The sequence below is a fragment of the Leucoraja erinacea genome, chromosome 5, assembly GCF_028641065.1.
Source record: "Leucoraja erinacea ecotype New England chromosome 5, Leri_hhj_1, whole genome shotgun sequence".
Taxonomy (NCBI): Eukaryota; Metazoa; Chordata; class Chondrichthyes; order Rajiformes; family Rajidae; genus Leucoraja; species Leucoraja erinaceus.
The window spans coordinates 13,887,101-13,900,481 of NC_073381.1; the positions used below are offsets into that span (position 1 = coordinate 13,887,101).

The window sequence follows — 13,381 nt, forward strand, 5'->3', positions numbered from 1 at the left end:
CTTCCTCACCCCACTGCCACAATCAGTCTGAATATGGGTCCTGACCCACAACACCACCTTCCATGTTTTCCAGAGATGCTGCTTGACCTACTGTTACTCCAGCACATGGTGTCATTGTTTTGTAAATCAGCATCTGCAGTTATTTGTGTCGCCGTTGCTCTATTGCTGTTTATGGACATTTGCTGAACACAGATTCGCTCCCATCATGCAAGAGTTACAGAAGTCTGAACAGTCACACCTCTGCGGTGCTGACTCAAAGGGCCGAATGGCCTCCTCCTGCAACTATTTTCTATGTTTCTATTTTTCTATGTTTCTAGACTCAGGGACAGTTTCTTCTCAGCCATTATCAGGCAACTGAACCATCCTATCACCAACCAGAGAACAGTCCTGACCTATGATGAAACGTTAGTTGTCCATTTGTCCACAGATGCTGCCTGACCTGCTGAGTTCCTCCAGCATTCTGTGTTTTGCTCTAGATTCCAACACCTGTAGCTCCTTGTGTGTATATATAATTAACTCTCGTATGTAAAACCTACGCAGTCAAGACAAAGTAGACCCGTGATGGAAAATAAAGTTCAAGACTTTCAGAAAACTGCTGCAGGTAGTTATATCAGTGGAAACGTTGCAATACTCTCATAACAGGTCTTATATGATAACCCCCTTTGCTACTGATTAATCTACCAAACGTTAGCCTCTGCAGGTCAGGGCTGGTGAGTCTCACGGTGTTAGGCTTTTGGAAGTAAACCTTGCGATTTGGTCTTGGCTGCGCTGAAGGGGAAGCTGCCGTTCTGTGTGGCATTTCCCTGGCAACACTTTACAACGGTGATACGCTTCTAAACTACACCTGCTGTTCACGCTCATGAAAAGTGTTATTGCCTTTGCTTTGTTTTTAATTGGCTGGTGTTCAGATGGGCAACTGTTTACTGAGTGTTAGCGTAAGTGTGAACCCTGGAAAATTTGACCACAAAATTGTCACCTGAGGCACCAAGAAGGCGAAGAAAATAAGAGGTGGAGAGGGGTAGCCAATCGATTTTGTATTCCTATTCATGTTTTAGGATTGGGCGTCACTAGCCACGAGTGTCTAATCGCCCTTCAATGTCACGTGGCCCAGGTCAGAGGCAGCAATGGAACAAGCTGCGATCCATTTTATTAAGGCTGGATGTTGGATGGAATTATCATCATATCTTGGCTTCTGTGGACCTGACATTTATAAAGGAGGATTGCAAAATTATTTGTAGGGAGGAACTGCATATGCTGGTTTGTACGAAGGTAGACACAAGATGTTGTTGTAACTCAGGGGGGAAGGCAGCTTCTCTGGAGAAAAGCAGATTATGTTTCAGGGCAGAACCATGGCCTGAACGGTATTGGATTTTTCCAGGAAGCTTTGAGCACATTCTTTTATCTTTTCTTCTCTCAACACTGGGAATCTCTTCCTGTGATGAAGCTCAGATGAGAGAGTCTGCTGCAGGCTTCTGGTGTCAACCAAGTCTGAAGAAGGGTCCAAACCCGAAACGTCACCTATCCATGTTCTTGAGAGATGCTGCCTGACCCACCGAGTTACTCCAGCATTTTGTGTTGTTTTGTATATTAACCAGCATCTGCACTCCTTTGTTTCCTCATGCTATCAGCGTGACCAGTCCAATGCAACAAGAAGAGGAGGATATGCAGGAGTACTGCAAAGATGAATGACCACTTCAAAAAAGGACACTAACCCAACAGATATAATGTAAGGTTACACAGAAAAGCTGGAGAAACTCAGCGTTGTGCAGCAGCATCTATGGAGCGAAGGAAATAGGCAACGTTTCGGGCAAAAACCCTTCTTAAGAGGGATCGGGGGTGGGGGTGGGTGGGGACAAGAAAGGGAAAAGGAGGAGTAGCCAGAAGGCTGGAGGGTGGGAGGAGACAGCGGGGGAGCTGAGGAAGGGGAGGAGACAGCAAGGACTAACAGAATTGGGAGAATTCGATGTTCATGCCCCGGGGGTGTAGACTCCCCAAACGGAATATGAGGTGCTGTTCCTCCAATTTCCGGTGCTGCTCGCTGTGGCCATGGAGGAGACCCAGGACAGAGATATAATGTAACATGATCCACCTGTTACATTCGACCAGCCAGTATGTTTTACACCATACAACCCCACCTGTTAGTTACACGCATGATGCATAACATGGGTAACTGCGCCACAATGCACACCGCAAAAAGCCTGCTCTTGATGCTCTGGAGATTCTCAGGCAGCTGTACGTTAATTTGCTGCTGCAGGCAAATGCCTTCATTTGACCTTGTGGCTTGGCTCTATATTGCCATGCGGGTCTAGTACTGTCTGATTACCTTGCTCACAGTTCAAGGAGCATTGGTCGTTTCCACTTTGAAGCATATCCTCCTTCATCACGCTTTGAGTTTGAGATAAAGTATTGATCTTGCTTTTTTTCATCATGATGTCAGACATGGCTCAGTCTTGCCTCCGAGTCAGTAGTTGCAGGTCCCTGTTTAGTTTTTTAGTTTTGTTTATTATTGTCACGTGCACTGAGGTACAGCAAAAAAGTTGGAAGTTGCTAGAACGTAGAACATAAAACAGTACAACACAGGAACAGCCCCTTGGCCCACAACGTTCTGGACAGGAGCACAAATCACAGAATCATCTCATTCTAGTCCATCTATACGAATAAAACTGATATTGATTGATTGATATCGATCTAATCATCTAATCCATCAAAATCTTAGATGGATGGAAGTTCAGTGCAGAGGCGTGGCTGCTCTCTAGCATTTGACACGTTACATCGAGGACCCTGATGTCCCCTCTAATGGATGTGACAGACCTTATAGCGCCACGCTGAGGAGAATCGGGGTTGAATCGAGTGCAGCTGTACCAGCTGCATGGAGTGGCAGTGGAAGGAGCAGAGGGCATCGCACCAGGCCAGACCAACCCCTACTTCAAGTCTGGGGGGGGGGGGGGGGTGGCGGGGCGGCCGTGGCTGTGGGAGAGTGGGGGCTGTCCCGAGGGATGCGCACCTTTGGCTGCTTACAACTTGGTGCTCGGGTTCAGAGTGCCCACTCACCTATGGCTTGTGTGGGGAAAATGACCCCTACCCTCCCGCCTCCACCGGCCAGTGATGTGATGGACGCGGGGGTCTGGACCAATCGCTGACAAGTCACGCCCCCCCGGCGATGTCATTGTCCGTTATTAGACTTTTTGGCAGTGCTGCCATTGGGTGAATTGGCTTGTAGGTGACGCAGTCTTTTGATGAGTTGGCGTTTCGGCAGAGCAGCTTTCGGTAAGTTTGCTTTTAGGTGTCCCACACTTTCGGTTAGTTGGCGTTTCGGCTTCCTACGCTTTCGGTTATTTAGCGTTTCGTTCGGTTATTTGGCTTCCACTTCTTTGCTTCGGCTTCTCGTCATTCGACCCCACGTCCACACACGGCATCTGCGCCCAAGATGAGGTGTTCCATACTAGAACATCCGGGATGTCTTCATTCTTTAGGGAACGGGGGTCTCCTGTCATAGATGAGGCCCTCACTGGTGTCTTCTCGCTACCCTTGCTTCCCCTCCCCCTAGTCACAACAGAGACAGTCCCGCTGGTCCTTACCTTCCACCCCATCAGCCGATGCATACAACACATAATGCTCCGAAATTTCCACCACCTCCAACGGGATCCCACCACTAGCCACATTTTCACATCTCCACCCCTCTTCTTCCGCCTTCCGCAGAGACCATTCCCTCAGCAACTTCCTGGTTCACTCGTCCCTTCCCATCCAAACCACCACCTCCCAAGGTACTTTCACCTGAAACAGCAGAAGATGCAACACCTGTCCCTATACCTCCACCCTCGACTCTGTCCAGGGACCGCAACAGTCTTTTCAGGTGAGGTTGAGGTTCACTTGCAAAACCTGCAACCTCATTGGAACACCTTCGCTCAGCTTGCGTGAACCTACCTGATCTCCCAGTTGCTGGACACTTGAATTCTCCTTCCCATTCTTACACAGACTTTTCTGTCCTCAGTCTCCTCCATTGTCAGTGTGAGGCTAAATGCAAACTGGAGGAACAGCATCTCATATTTCGCTTGGGCAGCTTACAGCCCAGTGGTATGAATATTGATTTCTCTCACTTCAGGTAGCCCCGGCATTCCCTCTCTCTCTATCCCTCCCCCACCCAAGTTGCACTGGCTTCTCATTTTCACCTACAAACAGCCCATTTCCATTATCATCATTACTTTTTTGCATATCTTTCATTCATGGTTCTTAATCTCCCCACATCATCGTCTATATCTCTCGTTTCCATAATCCCTAACAAGTCTGAAGAAGGGTTTCGACCCGAAATGTCACCCATTCCTTCTCTCCAGAGATGCTGCCTGTCCCGCTGAGTTACTCCAGCTTTTTGTGTCTATCTTTTGTTTAAACCAGCATCTGCAGTTCCTTCTTACACATAATTCTACAAAACCTCTTCTGCACCCTTTCCAAAGCTTCCAAATCCTTACTGTATTGGGATGCACGCAATACTCCAAATGCGGTCTAACCAAAGTCATATAAAGCTGCATCATAACTTCATGACATACTCAAAGCCTCGACCAATAAAGGCAAACATACCATACGTCTTCTTTACCACTCCATCTATTTGTGTTGACACTTTCAGAGAGTTAAGGACGGAGCCCAAGATCCCTCTATATATCAATGCTGTTAATGGTCTTGCCTTGAATTGTATATTTTCCCCTTACATTTGACCACCCCGATTCTCTGTGTACTCTTCTAAATGATGGTCTAATGTATGTATGTATAATAGGATTTGACTGGATTGCATGCAGAAGAAGCTTTCACTGTATCTCTGTATCAATAAAGATATGATTGATATTCCTAAGGCAGATGGTCTGACCATTATCAACTTGCTGCATGTGGGACCTTGTTGTGAAAAGTTGGCTGCTGTGTCTCCTGTGTTCAGGTAGTAACTGCAACTTGTAGATTGATTTCATTTGGATTCATTAAGTGAAAAATCATGCTCAATAAATGCTGGTGATTCAGTTTCAGTTTAGTTTATTATTTTATTGTCACATGTACCGGGGCACAGTGAAAAGCTTTTGTTGCGTGCTGTCCTGTCAGTGGAAAGACAACACATGATTACAATCATGCCATTTACAGTGTATAGATCCATGATAATGGAAGAAATGTTGCTGTTGGAGTAGAGATTTATGTGGAGTGATTGTAATATGTGATTGTAGATCACAATGCACTTGTTGATCCAGGTCAATGCCATAAACAGAAAACATTGAACGTTAGGTAATGCACAAGCACCTGCAGGAAGCTGGGTAGCAGTTAGTGCTCAGTCAGTTACACTGACTTGAGTTTGAAAGCTCCTTTCACTGAATGCCAGGTTTCGAGGGCTTTACATAAGAGGATTCTCATAGTATTAGTTAATTATGCCACACGTGCATATGACAGATGCAGTGAAAACACTTTGTTCTGTGTGCATCCAATCAGATGATGCTGTACAGGGTGTCACAGCGGCGCAGCTGATAGAGCTGCTGCCTCACAGCGTCAGAGACCCGGTTTGATCCTGACCTTGGGACTTTACACGTGCATGGGTTACCTCTGGGTGCTCCGGTTTCCTCCCACATCCCAAAGACGCGTGTGTTTGTAGGTTAATGGGCCTCTGTAAATTGACCCTAGTGTGTAGGGGAGCAGATGAGAAGGTGGGACAACATAGAACTAGTGTGGATGGGTGAACAGTGGTCAGCGTGGACCTGATGGGCCGAAGAGCCAGTCTCCATGCTATCTCTCTAAACAAAACCAAGCCAAACATGGGTACAACTGATAGTGTAAAAGAGAAAATAAACAGTGTGCTGAATAATGTGGCAGCTACTTCTCGCGAACCATACCTTCATCCAACCTAATTTCCTCAGGAATCACTGATGCAAATATTAGAACAGTTGCAAACGCCTTTGAAATGCCTTCAAAGTCTTCTGTTTGCAGTGAGGCACGGCTCTTGTTGAAAGCAAAGCTTCAAAGGTAAATAACTTCTAAACTGCTCATCTTTGCCCGCAAATAACAGTTTTAACTACAGTTTCTATTCGTTGACCTGATGAAGAAAGTATACTTTCGCAATAAATAACTATATTGACTTAGAATACGGAACAGTGCAGAACAGGGATATTATCACCACTCACACAATCAACATCATGCTTGGCAGGCCACACACTCATCTGGACAAGAATGCAACATGCCATCATTTCCAACAAGCTGATGCAGTCTCCTTTCTTCCCTTCAGAGCTTGCCTATTATTCCAGTTTAACAGGAAACTCTTGATCTGTTTTACTCCTTATTAGTCTCTGAGTTATTTAAGGCAGAAATCAGTAGTTTTTAGGTCATCAAGGGTTCAGTGCAGATAAGTGGTGCTGTGGTAAAAATAACCGTACTGAATTTGTGCCGTGGGCACATGGGTCCGAAAGGTCTTTAATTATGTTGTGATCTTCCTCACATCTGCAGTGTTCTGAATGGTGCTCTAAGTCTTGTTATCTCTCACTCATCTTCTCTTTCTCTTTCTGTTCCCAGGGTTGAAAGGAGATGATTTTCTTGTTCTGGGCCTGCAGAATGGAACAGTGGTTTACAGCTTTAATTTAGGCTCTGGCACCACCACGATAGTCAGTGAGCCGTTGGATCGACTCCTTGAGATGCACGTTGTCCGTTTAGGAAGATTCCTCAGAACAGGATGGCTGAAGGTTGGTACGGGGTGGTGGACCGGAGAGGGCAACAATCTCATAGGAATCCTCAAATATTTCCTCTCAGAACCTATACAATTTGAAGAGGAGGGTTCTGAAAGTATCCAACTTGGAGAAGTATCCAACTCCAAGAAGAGTGGAATGATTACAAAGGTTGGGCTTTAGATAAAGCTTCCAGTTGATAATTTCAGCAGTCACATGCTTCGTTTAGTTTAGTAGTTTGGTTTAGAGATGCAGTGTGGAAGCAAGCCCTTGGGCCCGGCAAGTCCGTGCCGACCAGCGATCCCTGCACATTAACACTATCCTGCACACAGTAGGGACAATTTACAATTTTACCTAGCCAATTAACCTACAAACCTGTATGTTTTTGGAATGGGGGAGGAAACTGGAGCTCCCGAGGAAAACCCACGCAGGTCATGAGGAGAACGTAGAAACTCCATACAGACGGCACCCGTAGTCAGGAACCGGGATCTCTGATGCAGTAAGGCAGCAACTCTACCACTGCACCACCGTGCCGCACAATGTTTGTTTATCAAATGTGTCTACTACTAATACTGATAGAATTAACAATTGAACTGTGATGGAGGCAAAAGTCTTAAAGTGTTCTTCCTCTGCGCTGAGGCGATCCAGGCCTCCAATGTTGTAACCCCGCCGGGTGATGGGCCGGTTCAAGCTCCGTGGCTCGGGGTGGTTGAAGCTGTCGAAGCTGCCGCCCTCCAGTCCAGCGGACGCAGCTGTAGTTGCGGGAGCTCTGGAAAAACAGGTCACCATAGAAACATAGAAACATAGAAATTAGGTGCAGGAGTAGGCCATTCAACCCTTCGAGCCTGCACCGCCATTTAATATGATCATGGCTGATCATCCAACTCAGTATCCTTCTCTCCATACCCTCTGATCCCTTTAGCCACAAGGGCCACATCTAACTCCCTCTTAAATATAGCCAATGAACTGTCTGCCAGAGAGTTCCAGAGATTCACCACTCTCTGTGTGAAAAAAGTTCTCCTATCCTCATCTCGGTTTAAAGGATTTCCCCCTTATCCTTAAGCTGTGACCCCTTGTCCTGGACTTCCCCAACATCGGGAACAATCTTCCTGCATCTAGCCAACCCCTTAAGAATTTTGTAAGTTTCTATAAGATCCCCCCTCAATCTTCTAAATTCTAGCGAGTACAAGCCGAGTCTATCCAGTCTTTCTTCATAAGACAGTCCTGACATCCCAGGAATCAGTCTGGTGAAACTTCTCTGCACTCCCTCTATGGCAATAATGTCCTTCCTCAGATTTGGAGACCAAAACTGCACGCAATACTCCAGGTGTGGTCTCACCAAGACCCTGTACAACTGACGGGAGATCCCGACCAATACGTCAGCCCCGCGGCTCAACCGAGCTCTGCCGAACCGGAACGCCGCTGCAGTTCCGAAGCCGGACTTTCGGGTCAGGGTAGGTATGTTACAAAACTGTTTGAAGAATCTGTCCCAGCCCGTGTGAATGATTTTGGCGCGGTTTAGAGGGGGCGGGTTTATGCGATTTTTACTAGGCTGTTGCAATCGAAAATGTTCAGCCTAGTAAATCATTAACGGAAAATCGCTCCCCGTCGCAAAAGGTATTATTAGTTCACCAAATAGTTATAGTAGTTTAAAAACCACTGCAACCTCTCGCAGCTCCCAGGGTTTTATAAAGCAAACAATATGTCCTCATTTTTACATGGGGCTTCTTAAGAACCCTGTATATAAAATTTTCTATAGCTAGAGCCCTTTATATCCCGAATTTTTCGGGCATTTGAGGGCACAATCCAGCGCAATGTGAACGTTCCGCCGCACGTTCACAGAACCCACTAGAAAGCCGATTTAAATTTTCGGGTCAGCAAATGGACACTTTCTTCATTTGGCCTATAAATTAATGTGAGATTTTAAAATCATGGGAATTATTTGTGAATGGGGGCTAAAAAAATGTTAATCAGTTATTAGGAAAAGGCGATTGAACAAATTAGCTACAATTGGGCCACCAACAGAATTTCAGACCAAGGATTATTTTATTTGGAGCCCATAATGGTTGTTCTGGCTTTTTTTGTTATGAAGAGGTGGCCATAGATATGGAAGAAGGGATATTAAACAGGGGAGTTGCAGACTTGATTTTTAAAATCTCAAAATTTTGTAACATTGCTAGGTCAGAGCCCTTATTCAGACTGAAAGTAGAGGAACTAGTGGAGGGGACTCTGCGAGAACAAATAAGGGCCACCAACAGATGACGAAGGAAGTATGGAGCCCATAATGGTTGGCTGGGGAAGAGGTGATAAAGAAGGGATACAGGGAAGTGAACAGTGGAACTAGTGGGGGGGACTCTGTCCCTGTTGTGACTGGGGGGGAGAGGGAGGAAGAGCAGTACTACAGGATACAGAGGAGACACGTGTGAGGGCCTCACATGTGATAGAAGAGGAGATCCTCCACTCCCTACAGAATGAGGACATCTCGGATGTCCTGGTATGGAACACCTCATCTTGGGAGCAGCTCATCATCTTGAAAGCAGAGCTGGTTGATCCAGAAATCTGGATTTGACCCCAACCTCTGATGCTGTCTATTCGGAGTTTGCACGTGTTTCTTACAAATATGTGGGTTTCCTCCACGTGCTCCAGTTTCGTCCCACATTCCAAAGACATACAAGTTGGTAGATTAATTGGCTGATAAATTGCTACTTGTGTGTAGGTATGTGGTAAATTCTCTGGGTTTTTTTTAAATTTCCAGGTATCATAGAACATAAATTGATGGGAATGTGAGAAAATAAAAGGATTAGAAGTAATGGGTGGTTGCTGGTCAGCAGGTTTCCATGCTGTATAACCATATAACCATATAACAATTACAGCACGGAAACAGGCCATCTCGGCCCTACAAGTCCGTGCCGAACAAATTTTTTTTCCCCTTAGTCCCACCTGCCTGCACTCATACCATAACCCTCCATTCCCTTCTCATCCATATGCCTATCCAATTTATTTTTAAATGATACCAAATGCATACCAAGATGATGTTGTATGGCTATGACTATACAACAGATGAGGAGAACTCTCTTTTCACAGTGAGTTTTATGATATAGAATATTCCACCTAACAGGGCAGTAAAGGTAAATATAATTTGGAGTGCAGTGTATAACTGAGGGAGAAAATTCCACAGCTATGGGGAAGAGAAGGAAATGGAACTTGATGGAGACGTCTTCTTGAAAGAAGTATGTAATTACTAGGTAGAGGGGGATATTCATCATCACCATGTGGCGATGTAAATTCCCATCAAGGATCAGGGGCATAGGATGTTGCGGATAAAGAAACAAGGCAGTGCATTCTGAGTATGCTCGCATTGTGTCCTGTCCAACATTCAGTGATTTAAAGTAATGAGTAGCTTCCATCCTCTAATTATGATAAAGTCTAAACCAGAATGTGTCAAGATGCAGAGAAAATGACTTAATCTCTTGCAAACTCCGAATAAAAGGATGTACCTGTAAAAAGGAGATGGGGAGGAATTTATTTAGTCAGAGCGTGATGAATCTGTGGAATTCATTGCCACGTACAGCTGTGGAGGCTAAGTCAATGGATATTTTTATGGCCGAGATTGACCGATTTTTGATTAGCAGAGGTATCAGGGGTTATAACGAGAAAGCGGGAAAAAGGGATTGAGAGGGAAAGATAGATCAGCCATGATTGAATAGTGGAGTAGACTTGATGGGCCGAATGATGGGCCAATGCATTTCGTTGTCTCTGTACTGTACACTGACAATGACGATTAAAATTGAATTGAATCTGAATCTGATCTAATTCTGCTCCTTGAATTTATGAACATAAGATCAAAATTGGTGACATCATTGTGGGCTTTATTATCTTCCAGAATGTAATCAGAGCTGTGAAACTTCTCCAAAGAGAATTGGTTTGCATGCAAATATATATTTTTAAACTCTTTGCTTTAAGGTGGACAACCAAATGAATAAAACTCGCACTTCCTCCGGGACTTTGATGGGCCTCAATGTTTTCAGCCAGTTTTACGTGGGAGGATACAGCAAGTACACCCCAGGACTACTGCCCAACGGTGCTCATTTCAATGATAGTTTCCAAGGTAACCTCTTCTCACTCTCCCAGTCGAACTTTCAGATGTTTCTATGAAATCTGAACATAAATGAGATTTTGTCTTTACACTGTAGCTTGATTTTTCTTTGCATGAGATGATTTTATATTGAATATATGCTTTCGATCAATAAAAGTGAGAAAAAATGCGCTCTAAGTAATGCACTCAAACACCTAAGAAATTATTCATCTCTTTCACCATTGCCAAAGGTGACCAGCTTATTTGATGCTGATTCTTTCTTTTAAGCTAACCTGCAATATTTTATTTGAAACATTGACTTTACTGTCAGTAGTATTTCATGGCAGCCTGTTTTAGTTTATTGTCACGTGTACCGAGGTACAGTGAAAAGTTTTTGTTCCATTCTAACCAGTCAGCGGAAAGACTTTACAATCAAGCCATCTGCAGTTTGCTAGTGGCATTGCAGAATACAGCTATCCCACGGGGTTCCCTAGTTTTATTATTATCATCATAAAAATAATTCCAAAGAACAATCATTATGAAAAAATAAAACCACAAACGTGCTAGAAAACACTCAGCAGGTCGGGCAACGTCTGGTTTTGGTATTGGTGGGGTTTTGGTCATGTCTATGGTGGGGGTCTTGGCAATGTCTATGGTGGGGGGGTTTGGCCATGTCTACCCTACAATGTTGGGAATTATATTCTGCCCTCGATATCTTCCTCTTTGCTCTTTGAGCTTGACATGATTATATTTCTGTATAGTATTATCTGATCTGATTGGATAACAATCTGTCCCTCAGTACACATGACAATAACAAACCTAAATGTAAACCTAACAGGGAAAAGCATTATTTGACATGTTATCCAGGGAGATCATACCAGTGTGATCATACAAGTACAGGTAGTGCAAAAAGCAACAGTAAAATTTCAAGAGCCTTGATGAAGTAGATTGGAAAACTGGGAATAGATAATTAGCATATAAGAGGTCCGCTATTTCAAAGATATATATATCTTAACCTGCATGTATGTTAAGTTTCTTACAACGGGAGTCATGGGTACCAGCAACACAGTGCCACAAGTTGTGGTGGGAGTAGATATGGTAGTGATGTTTAAGAGGCGTTTAGATCGGAACAGAGATCTGCAGGGAATGGAGGGATGTGGATCATGAGCAGGCAAAAGGCATTGGTTTAATTTATTTGACACAGATATTTGACACAGATATTGTGAGTCAAAGAGTCTGTTCCCATCTTGTACTGCTATATGATCATCTAATTCTGCCAGATTAACCCCTTTTTCCCTGATTCCTCTTCCCGTTTCCCAGTTTCTATGTAAATGAATCTGTATTTTGCATCCTAACCACCCCCTGTGGCACCAAGTTCTACATTCTCACCACCCCCTAACATTTAGGGCAGCACAATGGCGCAGCAATGGAGTTGCTGCCTTACAGAGCCAGAGTCCCAGGTTCGAACCTGACTATGGGTGCTGTCTGTACAAAGTTTGTACCTTCTCCCTGTGACCATGTGGGTTTTCTCCGGGTGCTCCGGTTTCCTCCCACATCTCAAAGACGTGCCGGTTTGTATGTTAGACGTGCAGGCTTCTATAAATTTGTAGGATAGAACTAATGTACGGGTGATTGCTAGTTGGCACGGACTCGATGGGCAGAAGGGTCTGTTTCCACACTGCATCTCCAAACTAAACATAACTAAAGCACCTGCTGGTGGCAGTGTTTCCATACATCAGCTGCTCACGTCTTTCCTGCTCATGCATTTACTATCAAAGACTGAGCGGTGTGATGGATGGGTCCTTATTAAAATGACCTGCGTTGTTCTGGATTGTGTCAAGCAATTCAAGCATCATTAGAGCTGTGCTCATCCAAGGATGTTTTTCATCACTCTGTTATACCTTGCTGATGGTGAAAGTCTCTGGGGATTCAGGAGGAAAAATACACACAGCCATATATCCAGCCTCTGGTCCATTCTGGCAATCCCCAAACCTGGTCCAGTTATAGTCATAGAATCACAAAGTCCTACTGCACAGAAACTAACCTATCAACCCAACTTGTCCATGCTGACCAACATGCTGCATATTTTGCCCATATCCCTCTAAACCTTTCCTATCCATGTACCTATCCAAGTGTCTTTTGAATATTGTTATTGTACCTGTCTCAGCTTCCTCCTCTGGAAACTCATTCCATATTCCCACCACCCTTGAGTGAAAAAGTTGGCCTTCACTTTCCCATTAGCTGTTTCCTCTCTCACCTTTATCCTCTTGTTCTTGATTCCACTACACTGGATAAAAAAAACGGCATTCACTCTATCTATTCCCCTCATGATTGTATACACCTCTATAAGGCCACCCCTCATCCTCCAAGGAATAAGGTCCTAGTTTGCACAATCTCTCCCCATAGCTCAGGACCTTGAGTCCTGGCAACATTCTCATAAATCTTCTCTGCAATCTTTCCAGCTTAAATTCAGCTCAGTGGCATCTTCCAATCTGTTTATTACAGGATGACGCCAATGTGTATCAAGGAATGGTGGGCAGCCTTTTTCCTGCTGAAGGTGGTCATTGTGAAGAATAATGTTAGTTGCCATTGATCAACCAAATGTCCAGGTGTTGCCCAGGTCAGC

At 44.5% G+C, this 13,381-nt stretch overlaps 1 protein-coding gene across 1 annotated transcript in view; it reads left to right on the plus strand.

Annotated features, from left to right (window-relative positions):
- LOC129696930 (protein eyes shut homolog) overlaps window positions 1-13,381 on the plus strand; it is a 55,323-nt gene that overhangs the window by 14,675 nt on the left and 27,267 nt on the right. The window contains exons 2-3 of the mRNA XM_055635041.1: window positions 6,532-6,698; window positions 10,644-10,788. Of these exons, the coding sequence (XP_055491016.1) occupies window positions 6,532-6,698; window positions 10,644-10,788 (312 nt within the window). The remainder of the gene's footprint in view (window positions 1-6,531; window positions 6,699-10,643; window positions 10,789-13,381) is intronic.